Genomic DNA, 16,950 nt, shown 5'->3' with positions numbered 1-16,950 from the left:
TTTTTTTGTTTGAAGGTATTTTTCATTGTGTACGTCTTTTCACTTGGTTGAGAGCGTCTGTCACTGCATATCAAGTGAGTTACTGTTACTTTTAGGGACTTAAAAAGCTGAAGTTCTTTTATTACTCTAGGTGTTGGGGTTTTATTGGAAGTCCACCGATTAGAGCTTTTTGTTTGTTGGCATGTTTCCAAATATGAGTTTCTGTTTTACCTAGGCGGTATTTGGGTAATTCGGTATGCCGTTGCCCCACATAGTTTCGAAGCTTTAATCACATCCGTAAAATGTTATGACCCAGAAAAAAGTAACATTCACACGTTGCGGCGACTAGCATGCGGCCATTGCGGAGGGTCTTGCACTGTTTAGCCTACTACATCAACAAAACCCGGGGATAGGTTTGTCCGGCGCAGAAGGATGACGTCACTAAAAGTGCCTGGAGTATGTAAATAAGCGCAGTGTCTGCTGGTTTTGTTCACATTGTACATACATTTGTTATTATTTTGCAAATGTTCCGGTATACGAAATGTTTTTGATAGGTTTTTATAGTTTGCAGTAGTTTTTATTCATAAGTGAGGGGCTAGAGCGTGCGTGAGGAGAGTGACCGTAAGTGTGAAGTGTTTCGTATCTCAGGGTGAGGTGCCAGGCGGATTAAGCAACTCATACTTACCTGGCAGGGGAGATACCATGATCACGAAGGTGGTTTTCCCAGGGCGAGGCTTATCCATTGCACTCCGGATGTGCTGACCTCTGCGATTTCCCCAAATGTGGGAAACTCGACTGCATAATTTGTGGTAGTGGGGGACTGCGTTCGCGCTTTCCCCTGGTGCGTTTAGTTTAAAAGTAGAATTTTCAGTGTTTCCGCTGAGTTGCTTTTTATAATACAGAGTACTGCGCTTTATGTTTTTGTTGTGCTAGTGTGCGCTTTGGGACTAGCTTTTGTGGTTTTGTTGTTTTTAGAAAAAGATTTGTAAGTAATGTAGAGTTTTTTGGATCATTAGTTTAGAATATGGGGAAATTTAGCTCGCAAAATGTAAAAGCTGAGAAGTTGGATGTCGTGGAACGAGAGGTTATTTCGTTTTTGAGACAATACACGATAATATTTGTTAGTTTAGTGTTTATCGTTCTTGTAGAGTGCTGGCGTTACATGGAGAAGAAAACAACCAAGTTTACAGTAGTAAAATGTGTTTGTAGGTGGAGTTCAGTGTGAGTTACCCGACTAAGTAATTGCAAGAGCTGTCTTGTTTTTAAAAAAGAAAGTGCTTTAGTAATGTTCAGACCTGTTCTAAACCCTAATACTCCGCAGATGGCATTTTTGTGAAGTAGGATGACTGGAAAAAAAAGGCAGTAAAAGTACTCAGGGAGTGGTTGTTAGCATGTTAATGATTAACACAGTGGAACCCCTAATTCTCAGGAATGTGCATTTTCTGCAGCTTTAGGGAAAAAAAAGAAGAAAACGTATGGGCTTGGGGTTTTAAATTTCCTTGTATTATTTTGAACATTTTATGTCAAAATGTAGTCATCATGTATTGGTGTAAATGCAATTAAATAAAAAATTTAAAAAGGTTGAAAAACATTAAAATGACCAGTACTAAAAAATAAAGCCAGAAGTATTGGTGAAGATCTGGAAAAATTGGGACACTTTTTTCATTGCTGGTGATAATGTAAATGGTCCAGCCACTCTAGCAAACAGTATCGACTAAAAATTTATTCACAACCTATCCGAAAGTTGAGTTTATGTTTTATTCGGCGGGAATTTTTAGGACTTCAAGCCTGGGAGGCAGCATCTCAAGTAACCCTGAGAGAACTGCTCCGAGGAAGTGAGGGGGCCAGCCAGGATATATAGGAGTTTTGCAACAGAGGGTAGATAGTCTGAACGTCAGAAGATTGTTGTTAATTAAAGAAAAGCAGATATCGCAAGGTAAGGAATTTAGTGCTCTTCTATGAATGGGAGGATGCAAGAGTCTGGGCTCACCGAAATCCTTCCTTTGATATGCACCTCAGCTATCTGGGGCCAGTATCCTGTGTTTTCATATCCTGAGTCAGGGCTCACCCTATGGAGTGACTGCAGTCTGATGGCTACTAGATGGCAGGTATTCTCTTCCTTCCTGAGTTCCCTCAGGGCTCACTAGCTCACCGTCCGCGGTGGCTGCAATCACTGACGTCTGTGACATCCTTTGTTTACTGATATGGCAGGCAGTATTCCATTTCTCAACAGTATGGCCATTTCTCAAAAAGTTAATCCAACAATCCTACTTCTGGGTATATACTCTAAATAATTGAAAACAGGGATTTAAAGAGATATTGGAACACTCATATTCATAGCAGCATTATTCACAGTAGCCAAAGGTGGAATCAGCCTGTGTCCATCAATAGGTTAATGGATAAACAAAATGGGGTGTATATACATAGTGGGAAATTATTCAGCCTTAAAAAAGGAAGGATATTCTGAAATATGCTACAACATGGATGAATCTTGAGGACATAGTGAAATACATGAGTCACAAAAGGACAAATAAGTGTTTCCACTTACGTGAAGCACCAAGTGTAGTCAAATTCATAGACACAGAAAGTAAAATGGTGGTTGCCAGGGCCTGGGAGGAGGAGAAAATGCAGAGTTAGTATCTAATGGGGTATGGAGTTCCAGTTTGGAAAGATGAAAAAAATTCTGGAGATGGATGGTAGTGATTGTAGTACGACAGTGTGAATATACTCATGCTACTGAACACTTAAAATTTGTTTAAAGTGGTAAATGCTATGTATATTTTTACCACAATAAAATAAAGAAGGAATAAAGGCAGTGTTACATACAGGCGAACATTCCAGTGTGACAGAGCCTGAAAATGCACATTGGATTTGTCCAGGTGTAAGAAGATAGTGGGGGACTTCCCTAGTCGTCCAGTGGTTAAGAGTCCTCCTTCCAATGCAGGGGACGTGGGTTTGATCCCTGGTCGGGGAACTAAGAGCCCACATGCCGCGGGGCAACTAAGCCCGCACGGTACAACGAAGAACCCTCACACCACAGCTAAGACCCGACACAGCCAAATAAATAAATAAAATTTTTTTAAAAAAGAAGAAGATATTGGGGGCTTTGGCCAGGAGCCCACTGTCAGGGGTATGGGGGAGAATAACACACTAGCAGACCATTCCAGCTGAATGGATGAATGAATTGGAGATAGTAACTGTAGACTCCTCTTTCAAGAATATTTTCCACTTTTTTTTAATAGATTATTTCAATGGGTGATAAGCACTTTTTATTTTTTTTAATATTTATTTAAAATATTAAACTTTTTTCTTTATAATTATTAAAACCTCCCATGCCTTTACTAAACTAAAATAAAACTATATGCATATTCATATGCCATATCTAGCTATTACAGAAATTTATTTTCTGAAGGTTCTGGAGGCTAGAAGTCCAAGATCAAGGTGCCGATAGGGTCGGGTTCTTCTGAAGCTTCTCTTCTTGGTTTGCAGATGGCCACTCTCTTGCTGCCTATTCACATGGTTGTTCCTCTGTGCAAGTGCCCCTGGTGTCTCCTTCTTCTTCTTATAAGGACACCAGTTGTATTGCATTATGGCCTCATTCTAACAGCCTCATTTTAACTTAATCACCTCTTTAAAGACTTTATCTATGTAAATCAAATAGAAATATGCTACTCGTTTTTAATGCCTGGATATAGTAGGGAGGCAGAAAGGGGGGTGGGGTGGGGAATGGAGGTGGGGAAGGAAAGTTATAAAAGCTTCAGCTCATATTTAAACCAAACAATATTTTCTGAGTCACTGTTCTTTGCTTAACAATGTTGTGATTACTAGGATGCTATAGGCACTGACATGGCTAGTAACAAGTACAAAGAAAATAAAGTTAAAACACTCAAGGTATTAGCATATCCACATTTTATCAGTAGATAAATTAAGAGGGGGTTACTTCTCAGTAACCTAAAAGCCTCTTGGCTGGGGAAGACCCACAGAATGTGTCAATCTTTCTGGTGTTTGTTTCACTTCACCTCATATCCCGCCCTCTATGTCTCTCCATGGATCGCTCAATTATGCCCCTGATATGCATGCTTGTTGATTCATGCAAATGGGGCTTCCTTCTCTTATCCACTGTCCATGGAATACCAGCCTGGTGCCACTTGTCTGCCCTGCTAGACCAAGCATTGTGATGACAGTGATCCTATTTTAGGTGACTTACACAGAACCTGTCACCTGTGAGACACATGGTAGGTATACCACAATCACTGGTCAGGTGTGGATACTACACGTGGGAAGTTTAAATTTCTTTGCATGGTTCTTGTGTGCACAGTAGCAACTAACAACTACTGAGAGCTCCTTGGTGCCAGGCAGAGTTCTAAGCACTTTACAGAGTTCTAAAATTTTATTTAACGTCTCAGCAGCTCTCTGGTTATTATTACCCCCATTTATAGATGAGGAAATTGAGGCCCATCAGTTATATAATTTCTCCAAGGTCACACAGTTAGGGAGGTGACAGAGCCAGGACGAGAACTTCAGAGTCTGAACTGGGAACCCAACACACATACTATCTACTTTCCTACATAAATGACTGCATTTGTATACTAGCCTTTCAAAGTTAATACCCTCCTGGGAATTCCCTAGCGGTCCAGTGGTTAGGACTCCATGCTTTCACTGCCGAGGGTGTGGGTTCAATCCCTGGTCGGGGAACTAAGATCCTGCAAGCCACAAAAAACAAAACAAAAAAATCCCACAAAGTTAATACTCTCCAAATTTTCTTAATTACTCAACAAATACATGTATTTCTTTTTTTTTTTTTAATTAATTAATTTATTTATTTATTTTTGGCTGTGTTGGGTCTTCGTTTCTGTGCGAGGGCTTTCTCTAGTTGTGGCAAGCGGGGGCCACTCTTCATTGCGGTGTGCGGGCCTCTCACTGTCGCGGCCTCTCTTGTTGCGGAGCACAGGCTCCAGACGCGCAGGCTCAGTAGTTGTGGCTCATGGGCCTAGTTGCTCCGCGGCATGTGGGATCCTCCCAGACCAGGGCTCGAACCCGTGTCCACGGCAAGGCAGGCAGATTCTCAACCACTGTGCCACCAGGGAAGCCCCACATGTATTCCTAATTTTACTTTTTGGTAGTCGTCACTTTTTCACTTCAAGGAATTGATGGTAAGTATGTTGAGTTCAATTTCAACAGTAACATTGGGAATAAACTTTAATCTTGTAGAATTTATTTTTACATTTTTTGGCCATGCCACGCGGCATGTGGGATCATAGTTCCCTAACCAGGGATCAAACCCGGGCCCCCGGCAGTGGAAGCGCAGAGTCTTAACCACTGGACCGCCAGGGAAGTCCCTAATCTTGTAGCATTTCAGTAATTGTCCCCTAATGCTGTTCATTATCAATGAAAATGGACAAGAAGTGAAAGAAATGTGAAAGAATCAACGTTCTTTCCTCGCATTTCTGATTCAGTTAGAGCATGTTGCTTTCTTTTGAAACAGGATGTCTCGGGCCGTTCATCTTCCAGTCCCCTGTCCTGTTCAACTTGGTTCGTTAAGAAATGACTCCTTGGAAGCACAGCTTCATGAGTATGTCAAACAGGGGAACTATGTGAAAGTGAAGAAGATTCTTAAGAAAGGTAGGCACCGTATTGAAATGGCAGATGTGACTTGATTCACATTACTGAATAACATCAGAAGGAAAACCAGGTACATCATAAAACTGTGAGTTCTTGGGGAAATTGGAAGTTAAATTTAGAAATGAGATGTTCTCTACCAGTGCAGTCAGATTGTTCAGTAGAGGTCTTAAATTGCTGGAGGCTGTTTTGTTTTGTTATGTGCTAAGGAACTATAAAGTCTTCCAACCGTTAGGCTCCTAAGGGTTTCTCCTCAGGCCCCAGCCACCCACCTTAGATTCTGCCTGATTCCCTTTTCTCCTTCAAATCTACTCTGCCCACTGAGTCTTCTGAGGCCTGTGGTGGAGAGAAGGCCAGTTTTCACAGCTCTCTTCTTCCTTGCTCCTTAGAGGCACTTGGTACTTTTGTTTTCAGGGTGTTTTGTTTTTGTTTTTGTTTTTTGCTGTAGGCTATAGGCACCTCAGCCTGTAGAGCAGACAGAAATAAGAAACATAGCTCAGGCAGTCTTCAAAAGCACAAACAAACAAACACAAAAAAACATACACAAACAAAACCTCTGCTGGTATTTGCCCCTGATCTAGAGATCCAGACCTGCTTTTTCTAGAATAACCAGAAGACCTGTTAGATTCCCCGTCTTCCTTCTTAGTATTAAAGGGAAGGCTTATAAGGCTTCTCTCAGCTGGTTTGTGGAACAGTCAGGGTGACCTAATTTTTCTACAGTGTTTCTCTATTTGCCTCAACAGTATTCCTGAGGACTTCCAGAAAGGTAACACCAGTTTTGTTTTGTTTTTAATAATTATTTATTTATTTATTTTGCCTGCACCGGGTCTTAGTTGCAGCATGCGGGCTCTTAGTTGTGGCATGCATGCAGGATCTAGTTCCCTGACCAGGGATTGAACCTGGGCCCCCTGCATTGGGAGCGTGGAGTCTTACCCACTGGACCACCAGGGAAGTCCCGTAACACCAGTTTTTGTAGGACCCAACTACCCCAAAAATACTTCTCTCAAAAACTTTTCAAGTGCTTCTGGGGTCTTCCCTGGCAGTCCAGTGGTTAAGACTCGGCGCTTCCAATGCAGGGGGCACAGGTTCTATCCCTGGTCAGGGAAATAAGATCCCACATCCTGCGCAGTGTGGGCCAAAAAAAAAAAAGGTCTCAAGGGTTTCCATGTACCACCCCTAGAATCTATAGATGAAGTGGCTGATGGTGAACTCAATTTATTTGAAAGTTTCTGTTTTCTACCCCCTCAAAGATTTTGCACTTTACCTCATAACACATCCATGTCTTAATATAAAAATTGATGTTCAAGATAGGTATGCTATGACTTCTAGTGTCTGTCTATCCACATCCTCCAGTATCAGAAGCAGAGTTCTAGGACATTTTTTATCTCCTAGACATCTCCTGAATGTTCTGCATCTTCAAATTCTTTTTTTTTAAACTCTTTGTTTTTGAGGTACGGTTAATATACAATATTATATAAGTTTCAGGCGTACAACATAGTGATTCACAAACTTTAAAAGTTATACTCCACTTATAGTTATTGTAAGCTATTGGCTATATTCCCTGTGTTGTACGATATACCCTTGTAGCTTACTTATTTAATATGTTGTAGTTTGTACCTCTTAATCCCCTACCCCTATTCTGCCCCTTCCCACTTCCTTCTCCCCACTGGTAAGCACTAGTTTGTTCTCTCTATCTGTGAGTCTGTCAGATTCACTAGTTTGTTTTATTTTTAGCTTCCACATATAAGTGATATCATACAATACTTGTCTTTCTCTGACTTAACGCATCTTCAAATTTTTGACATTGAACTAGAGCAGGGGATGAGGTTGACAGGTATAACTGGGTATGAAGCAGGACTTCATCTGTGCCTGGAAATTTTGTCTAAATCCTCAGAGTGAAGAACAAGGGGTGATAAATGCCCCCACAGTCTAAAGCAAGGCTTCTTAGGAGATGGCCAAAATGATCTTGGACCTTCAACTCCATCACCCACGTCAGGCCTATCTAAGAGAAGGTGATGGGGCAGCGGCGGGATTGTCAGTGGAAATAATTGTTTCAAAGGCATTCACAGGAATAGAATGCTGTGGCTTTTCCCTCTTTCCCAGCCTCAAGCCTAGTAAGAGGCCATTCAGGTGAACCTCATGGAGATAATTGTGATGCCTACAAGCAGGAGAGTTGGGAGCCTATGGCCCAGTCTGCTGAACAACAGAAACATGCCAGCCCACCCCAGCTGCCACCAAGTTAGCATGAATAGAACCTGGCATGTTACCTGGAATTTAGGGGTCAGGAGGACTGCCATCTGCCTCCTACCTGGAGCAGTTCTTGATGGCTGGATGAGCATAAGAGATCAGCTTTTGGAGTAGCCATACTTTCATCAGTTGTGGGGTAGGTAGACTCTATGCAGGGTAGCTGAGCCATCTAAATGGACCTCACCTATGAAGGAAGGAAGAATCCCCACAGAGAGGCTGGAGATGTAGCAAGAAGTCAGCAGAAATGCAAACCAGAACTACATTGAGGTATCATCTCACATTGGTCAGAATGGCTGTCATCAAAAAGTCTACAAACAATAAATGCTGGAGAGGCTGTGGAGAAAAGGGAGGGAACCCTTCTACACTGTTGGTGAGAATGTAAATTGGTACAACCATTATGGAGAACAGTATGGAGGTTTCTTAAAAAACTAAAAATAGAACTACCATATACCACTCTTAGGCATATATCTGGAGAAAACTCTAATTCAAAAAGATACACGCACCCCAGTGTTCATAGCAGCACTATTTACAATAACCAAGACATGGAAGCAACCTAAATGTCCATCAACAGATGAATGGATAAAGAAGATGTAGTACTTATAACTGGTGGAATATTACTCAGCCATAACAAAGAATGAATTAATGCCATTTGCATCAACATGGATGGACCCAGAGATTATCATACTAAGTGAAGTAAGTCAGACAGAGAAAGACAAATACCATATATCGCTTATATGTGGAATCTAAAAAAATGATAACAAATGAACTTACAAAATAAAGAGAGTCACAGACGTAGAAAACAAACTTTTGGTTATCAGTGGGTAAAGGGGATGGGAGGAATAAATTTGGAGATTGGGATTAACATATACACACTACTATATATAAAATAGATAACTAATAAGGACCTACTGTGTAGCATAGGGAACTCTACTCAGTACTCTATAATGACCTATATGGGAAAAGAATCTAAAAAAGAGTGGATATATGTATATGTATAACTGATTCACTTTGCTGTACAGCAGAAACTAACACAACATTGTAAATCAACTATACTCCAATAAAAATTAAAAAAAAAAGAAGTCAGCAGGAGAGGGCAATGGCCTGCATTAGGGTGGTGTGCAGTGGAGTGGAGATACCTGAAGGACCCACTAACCCCTCCCACAAAAGAGCAGGCATTAGGACAAAGCCACAGGCAACGAAGAGCATCAGCTAAGTACAAAGGCCTTTGCCCCTTGTCATCTCATTGGTTCTCTCCCTCCTTCAGCTCTGGAGTTGTCAGAAACAGCCCTGAGATCAGAGGAGTGGAAGAGCAAGGAAGAGGTTTTGATTTCAAAAGGACTGGGCAGGGAATTCCCTAGTGGTGCAGTGGTTAAGAATCCGCCTGCCAAAGCAGGGGACATGGGTTCGAGCCCTGGTCGGGGAAGATCCCACATGCCACGGAGCAACTGAGCCCATGTGCCACAACTACTGAGCCTGTGCTCTAGAGCCCGTGAGCCACAACTGCTGAGCCTGCGTGCCACAACTACTGAAGCCTGCATGCCTAGAGCCTGTGCTCCGCAACAAGAGAAGCCACCTCAGTGAGAAGCCTGTGCACTGCAACAAAGAGTAGCCCCCGCTCGCCGCAACTAGAGAAAGCCTGCACGCAGCAACAAAGACCCAACGCAGTCAAAAATAAATAAATAAATAAATAAAACTTAAAAAAAAAAATAAATAAATTAAAAAAAAAAAAAAAAGGACTGGGCAATTTATTACCTGAAATGAGGCTGTGCTTTGACTGCCTCAGAGTGACTGAAAGAGTACGGGATCTGCCTGAGGTGCCTTTCAGGAGAGGGGCAGCAAGAACTAACTGACAGTGTACTTGAGGGTAGTAGAAGAAAAGTTGTTTCCTGATTGTATCCTGCTTAGTTCATCCCATTCAGAAGACCAGATACTACAGATTATATGAGCTCTAAAACCCAAAGGATGAGTTCGAGAACCTCAGACCAGACTTTATTCATTTTTTTATTACACGTATATTAATTGAGCCTCGGGGTTAGAGCAGCCAAGGAAAGATGTACAGCCCTGCCTTCCAGAGTATAATCCAGCAGAAGAAACAGACATGAGTCGGTAATTGAAGTCCTGAGAAGGGCAGGAGGCGAAGGAAGCACACAAGGTACATCTCAGCCTCATCTGGGAGGTAATCAAGGGAAAATTCTTAGAGAAAGTGATATTTAGGCTTGGGCCCTAAAGAAGAAAAGTTGACGTGAAAGAAGTAAAAGGTAAAAGTTGGAGGCAAGGGAGGATTTAAAGGGATGCAAAGGCCCTGAGGATAGAAAAGAAAAGTGTGTGGATCACTTGAGTTGGAGGAAAAGGCAAAGTGGTGGGAGAGAGTGGTAGGGGGGTGAAACTGGCAAGGTAATCTGAAGCCACACCAGGCCTCGTGGGCTGTTGGAAGGATTTTGGTAATAGGTGCCTCCGTATTTAGGATTGTTACAGCATCCTGGTGAATTGACCCTGTTATCATTATGAGATGTCCCTTCTTATCTCTGGTAATACTCGTTGTCTTGAAGTCTACTTTTTCTGATATACAGCCACTTCAGACTCCTTATGCTTACTACTTATGGAATATCTTAAGAGTTAAATATGTCTTCTGTAGAGAGCACAGAGTTGGGATTTGTGCTTTAAAATCCATTCTGATACTCTCTGCCTTTTAACTAGAGAGTTTAGTCCATTAACATTTTAGGTAATTATTGATATGGTTTATTACAAAGAACACAATTCAGGAACAGCCAGATGAAAGAGATTTAGGGCAAGGCATGGTGTGTGTGTGAGTGCTTGGAGCTTCCATGCCCTCTTTGGGTACACCACCCTTCCAGCACTTCAGTCGGTTTACCAACCTGGAAGTTCTCCAAACCTAATCAGTTAGGGTTTTTATGGAGGTTTCATTATTTAGGCATGATTGATTTGGCCATTGATGACTGATCTCAATCTTCAGCCCCTCTCTCCTGCTGGAGGTGGGACAAGGTTTGAAGTGGAGGGTTGTGGCAGAGCTGAAAGTCCCAACCCTCTAATCATGAATTGGTCTTGGTCTTTCTGGTGACCAGCCCATCCTGAAACTATCTCAGAACCCCTCAGCCAAGAGTCATCTCATCAGCATACCAAAGACACTTATCACTCCTAACACTAAGGAAATTCCAAGGGTTTTAGGAGCTCTTGTGCCAGGTACCTGAGAGTAGAGTTCTATTTCTAAATGGTTGCTCTGGCTGCGGAAGGTTATGAGGTATGTGAGAAGAGGGAGAAAAGAGTAGGATGACTTATTGTTGGTTTGAGCAACTGGGTTGAATGTGGTGTCATTGCCAGAAAGAGGAATAGGTTTGGGAAAGAAGCTATTGGAAGTCAGCCTGGACCAGCTGAGTTAGACACCTGTGATTCAGCTAAGTGGAATATCAAATAGAAGCTGGGTATATGAGCCTGCAGCCCAGAAGAGATCTGTCTGCATATCCATGTTTTGAAACCAAGGATGATCAAGTGAAGAGGACTGAAAACGCTGCTGGCAGGAATCTCACTCTCTTACAGACAGGCAGCCCTTGTTGGGGCAGGAGTAGAGAAAAAAGGAGGGGAAAACCAGGTGGTTCCCAGCAGTTATTCAGTAACCAGGTTGAGGGAAAGAAAAATACATACAATGATTCATCATGCATTCAGTTAGTCTGCATTTGTTGGGCATCTACTATGGCTGGCAAGGGGCTGCAGATGCAAAGATAAATATGACCTGGTTCCTGCTTTTAAAGACCTCACAGTTGAGTAGGGGAAAATAAATGCATTTATAACACAGTGAGCTATGTAGGGGCACTTACAAAGATAATTAGGGACACAAAGCACATAGTGGTCACTGTTAGCTGGGAAGGTGAGGGAAGGCATCTGGAGGAGGTGACGAGAGCTGAGAATCTGCTCATAGGAGGCCAAGGGATGGCATGGATGGTGAGGGATCCACAGAAAGGTTGGAGAAACAGAGAGTGGAAAAGTCTTAGTTACGGAAGGGCCCAGACCAAAGACAAGGGGCCCTTGGGTGAAAGTGACTAGAAGGCACCTTATAACTCTTTAAGACATAAGGAACCTGCTCTGACCCCAAGGAGATGTGTCCCAGACCTGGCCGGATTGCCCCAACACTGTCAGTTTCTCTGAAGGGATTTAATTCAGAGCATTTGGCTGTCTCTAAGGAGATTCTATTAGAAGTGGTTAGATGAGATGGACCTGATAGTCACGTTAGTCATGTCACTATGATGCAATAAAAATGTGGTTGATTCAGGAAATCACGTGTATGTCCATGCAGTACTGTGCTTTCTGGTATGCTGGAAGACGTGGGGGCAGAAGCGTCTTTACAACAGGAAGTTAAATGATGAAAACAGTTACCCACCATCATATATCAGGTGTGTTCTTTGAGGAGAAGCTGGAACCAACTTTTGCCACAAGTAAATGGGTCGGCTTCCTCTGAGATTTGGAAGCCAGGAAGATCAGTCATTCAAGACTGAACTTTGAGGGATGGTGTATTTAGTGCTTTTTTTTTTTTTTTTTGCCACTGCATGGGTATGTGGGATCTTAGTTCCCCATCAGGGATCGAACCCCAGCCTGCTGCCGTGAAAGCGGGGAGTCCTAACCACTGGACCACCAGGGAATTCCCTTTAGTGCTTTCTTAGAGAAATGAATTCAGTTGGAGACTAGAACTCCTGATGGAGACACCTTGGCTTTCCAGAAAGAACCCAGACTTGATCCAGTGCCAGATGTACCTAGTACCTACCTGTGGTTCCCTTGAGGAGCTGTGTGACGGATGCTCTAGCCAGCATGTATGAGAATGGGGAAATAATCACACCCTTTTCCTTCACTTGTTTAGAGGATGAAGTGAGACAATGGGTTAAAATGCCTATCATGGAGAAGGCACTCATAAACCACCATGGGTACCTTCGTTATTATGCAGGATTAAACTAGTTCTGTGTCCCCCTCTTTTGTCCTTCTTCCCCCACCTCTTTATCAAGGCAAAGGAAACCTGGTCTTTCCAAGTCGGCGGATTTCTCCAGCAGGCAAGAGGCAGTCCAGAGGGACCGGTGGCGGGGAGCGTGTTTGCTTAGCCTACAGAGGGGCGACGCGACCCGTCCTGGACCCTGGGGGCGCAGGGGGCAGGGGGCGGGGTAATAGCAGCCTGGGGTAGGAGTCAGATGCGCGCAGCATGTGATTGCCTGCCAGGAAGCCGTATGTTAATGAGGCCTGTTGCTGCTTTGAAGTGTTTCTGGAAGATTTACGGGTGAAAATGGTGTTTTGAACTTTGCCCTTTCACAGAGTAGTTATGGGATATAAGATAAAAAATGTTTCTCGGGGCTTCCCTGGTGGTGCAGTGGTTGAGAATCCGCCTGCCAATGCAGGGGACACGGGTTCGAGCCCTGGTCTGGGAAGATCCCACATGCCGCGGAGCAACTAGGCCCGTGAGCCACAACTACTGAGCCTGCGCGTCTGGAGCCCGTGCTCCGCAACAAGAGAGGCCGCGATGGTGAGAGGCCCGCGCACCGTGATGAAGAGTGACCTCCGCTCTCCGCAACTGGAGAAAGCCCTCACACAGAAACGAAGACCCAACACAGCCAAAAATAAATAAATAAAATAAAGAATTATTAAAAAAAAAAAAAGTTTCTCAGGGGGCGAGGGACTTGACAAAACTGTCGCCATCGGTAAAAGGTGGGCGGCTGCCACGTACCCAGCAGTGACGGCGAAGACAAGAATAAGGCTGTAGGTACAACAGTAATTTTTGTGGTTTGTTGTTAGACAAAATTTGAAGGGCGTGTTAGAACACCCGAAACTGTGGAGATGTAGCGTTTTTTTCTGAGTGTGAAGGCTGCCCTTGGTGTTGTTTTTACAGCTACTACTACATGTTGATGATCGTTTTTCTTGTTCTTAAGAAGAGAATGCTCATTGAGTGGTTTTGTTTGTAATTGTGTTTCCCTAAAGAACCATCAGGGTGCTTTTTTTTTCTTCAGTTTCTGTCTTCCATGGTATGCTTATAGCTGTTTAGGTCTGTCGGTCGTTTCTTACGAAGTTAGCTCTTGTGGTTTTCTTTTTTCTTACTCACTGTGTGGTTTCAAAGTTCAAGCTTTAGTAATATCATTACATCAAGTATGGTAGTTGAGCACTCCCTTCCGCCATTATGAGGCAACACCTCCTTTAGAAGAGAAATTTCTGTCTCTTCCCAGTCTTCCCTGTAGCAGCACCATCCATTGAGTTGTTCCAGGCACAAACCAGCATGTCAACCTTTGAAACCTCTTTCCCTGACACCCCACCCCACCTCCTGCAGCAAGTCCCCCAGTGAGTCCCGTCCTGTCAACTCAACTTCCGGAACAGCCCACGTTTCTCCTTCTTCCTTGCTGAGCCCAGATGCGAGCCACCGTGCCGTCTCCTACAGACGCCGTGGCAGTGGCCTCGGAAGTGGTCTCCACAGCTTCAGACCTCCCAGCGGCTTCCCTTCACACTTAAAATCCAGGCTCCCCAGGCCTTGGCCTTGCCTAGAAAATCCGCAGATACCTGCCTGCCTGCCTGCACCTCCCCCCTCCCTCCTACCCTGTGTTCTCCAGCTGTCTTCAATTGCTAAAACACACAACCTTGTTCCTTTCCTTGGGTCTTTGCATTCCATTCGTTGTTTTCTCTGCTTAAATGCAGCCTCCAAAGAGAGGCCTTCCCTGAGCACCCAAATCTGAAGTAGCCCCCAAGTCCCTCTCTGTTTCGACACTTAAAATCCTCTGCATGCCTCATCCTCTGATCCTCCTGGGTGTTTGTTGTCAGCTCTCTCCCTCACTAGAATGTAAGCTTTTTGTGAGTAGCGGCCTCTGTTGGCCCAGTGCCCAGAGTGTCTTTATTTTACAACATGGAAAACTGGGATGATGGTTAAGGTGACACCTACCGGCTCCGCTGTTTAACAGGCCTCAGGCAAGTTACCTAGCCTTTCTGTGCCTCAGTTCCCCTGTCCATAAAACTGGCATATACTTGTATTGATCTCATAGTTAAAGCACTTAGAACGATGACCGGTGCCTGTCAAGCTCACGATCAGTGGTAGCTAGTATTGTCGTAGCTGGCACTCGGGTATTTGTGGAGGGAAGAAATGATGTCAGATGCAGCAACCAGCTGTCTTTTAAAAATTCAGAAAGTGTGAACAGGTAGTACAGTCATGGGGTGAAAAACCAAAAGGTTCTGCCTTCCGGCGCTGGTTCTCAGCCACCCAGTCTCCCTGTCCCTGCCTCAGTCACGGTGACCTCTTACCAGAGTTTGAAAGTCAAACTTGTAGGACAGCCTTGAATGAAACTGCTAAGATACATATTGCTCAATCGGATCAGCTAGGTTCTCACTAGCAAAGGCAACAGCCCACCCTTTCCTTTATAGCTTTTCAGGGGCGAGGTGGTTTTACCAGATCTGTGGAGGGAACGCCCCCTGGGCTTTAAAGACGCAGGTTGTCATTGGCTGTCATTCAGTATTATGTTAATTAAGTGTGGCTGTTTTAAAAATTGTTAAATTACATTTCCAGTTAAAAATGTTAAAATGAGTTGGTAAGTGGTAGCATTTGAAAGATTGTATTGGAAGAGCTCTTTCTCTTTTTTTCCAGTAGAAGTAGAAACGGGGAAACGATCTCGCCCTCGGTGTAAAGTGTGCGGCTATCACGGACCCAGCAGTGACTTGCGAGTCGAGGTCAAGACTGTACTTTCAGGGATCATTTCTATAGTTTGTTACTAGAGAAGTTTCTCTGGACGTGTAGAGCACCCGAAACCACGAGGAGGAGACGCAGTGTTCTCTCCTGAGCGTGAAGTTGGCTCTTGGCATTGCCTTTGCAGCTGTCTCTAGCCGTTGATGATCGTTCTTCTCCTCCTTAGGGAGAGAAAGAGGGAGAGGACGCCGTCTGAGTGGTTTCGTTTGTAGTTGTCTCGTGAAAGAACAGAGGGGGTGGTATTTTTCGGTTTTCTCTCTCTAGTTTGTTTCAGTTCTGTGTCTCGCGATAGTCCGTAGGTAGTTAGAGCTTGTAGTGGTTTACCGTGTGGTTTCAGCCAGTGTTCAAGTTCCCTGCTGTCTTTGCTGTTTTTCGGTTCTTTGGTTACTGTTTTTTGTTCTTCAGAATCCGAAAGGATCTTTGTTGTATTTTTGACTTGTAGGAGGGAGTTACTTTCCAACGGGATACCTTTATCGCTTAATTGTAATCTTCGGAGGTGGTTTTGTTCCCTGTTATTTAAGTCCGTTGTGTTTATCTCCTATTTCTTTTCTCCAATCATTTGTTGATTAAGGGTATTTTTTTGAGTGTATTTGCTTTTTAAAAGTTTTTGATGATGAATATTCTAGAGTTCAAGGGTACACATTATAAGTTTCCGGTTCCTCCATCTCTTAGGGTTATTTCCAAGATTAAAATGGCGTGATCCAAGTTAGGGGGTTAGTACATGGCCTGGAACATATTAAAAAGTACTGTAGAAATGGTAGCTTTTTTTTTTTTTTTTTCAAAGAAAAGGATAGCCCACCTTGAAGTGATGATGGCCTTTGTTAGTAGGGGTTAGGGTGCATAACCTTTCGTATGCAGGTGGCAAGTGATTTTTTTCACAAATATAGTCTACGGGAATTCCCTGATGGTTGGGACTCGGTGTTTTCACCGCCAGGGCTCTGGTTCAGTCCCTGGTCAGGGAACTAAGATCCCGAAAGCTGCGCAGCGGGGCCAAAAAAGACAAAAGATGAAAATATACTCTAAACAGACCTGCTGATGTTTAAAAATAAAGGTGATAACAATCTAAAGTTTAAAAAAATTTCAGTAAAATGTACAACATTACCACATTTTGGGAATCCCTCTGGCTCCCCCAAAACACCAGAATACCACAAAACTACAGTTTTTGTAGCTTTATTGAAAAAAAACTTTTTTCTTTTTAAATTTATCTTTGGCTGCGTTGGGTCTTCGTTGCTGAGCAAGGGCTTCCTCTGGTTGTGGCGAGCGGGGGCTACTCTTCGTTGCGGTGCGCAGGCTTCTCACTGCGGTGGCTTCTCTTGTTGCGGAGCACAGGCTCTAGGCGCACAGGCTTCAGTAGTTGTGGCTCGCGGGCCCTAGAGCGCAGTCTCGGTAGTTGT

The 16,950-nt window shown here is 43.6% G+C and overlaps 1 protein-coding gene, 2 non-coding genes and 1 pseudogene across 3 annotated transcripts in view; all 4 read left to right on the top strand.

The window, feature by feature from the left end:
• Positions 1 to 656: 656 nt before the first annotated feature.
• LOC137755648 (U1 spliceosomal RNA) lies at positions 657 to 820 on the top strand. The gene has a single exon (XR_011072042.1). It is a non-coding gene; the product is annotated as a U1 spliceosomal RNA (small nuclear RNA).
• A 4,645-nt stretch (positions 821 to 5,465) lies between these two features.
• TEX14 (testis expressed 14, intercellular bridge forming factor) overlaps positions 5,466 to 16,950 on the top strand; it is an 81,916-nt gene continuing 70,431 nt past the window's right edge. The window contains exon 1 of the mRNA XM_068530136.1: positions 5,466 to 5,601. Within this exon, the coding sequence (XP_068386237.1) occupies positions 5,466 to 5,601 (136 nt within the window). The remainder of the gene's footprint in view (positions 5,602 to 16,950) is intronic.
• LOC137755698 (small nucleolar RNA U3) lies at positions 13,591 to 13,788 on the top strand (annotated as a pseudogene).
• On the top strand, positions 15,544 to 15,757 carry LOC137755696 (small nucleolar RNA U3). The gene has a single exon (XR_011072085.1). It is a non-coding gene; the product is annotated as a small nucleolar RNA U3 (small nucleolar RNA).

The sequence above is a fragment of the Eschrichtius robustus genome, chromosome 20 (assembly GCF_028021215.1).
Source record: "Eschrichtius robustus isolate mEscRob2 chromosome 20, mEscRob2.pri, whole genome shotgun sequence".
NCBI classification, from domain to species: domain Eukaryota; kingdom Metazoa; phylum Chordata; class Mammalia; order Artiodactyla; family Eschrichtiidae; genus Eschrichtius; species Eschrichtius robustus.
This window is presented reverse-complemented; position numbering and strand designations above follow the sequence as displayed.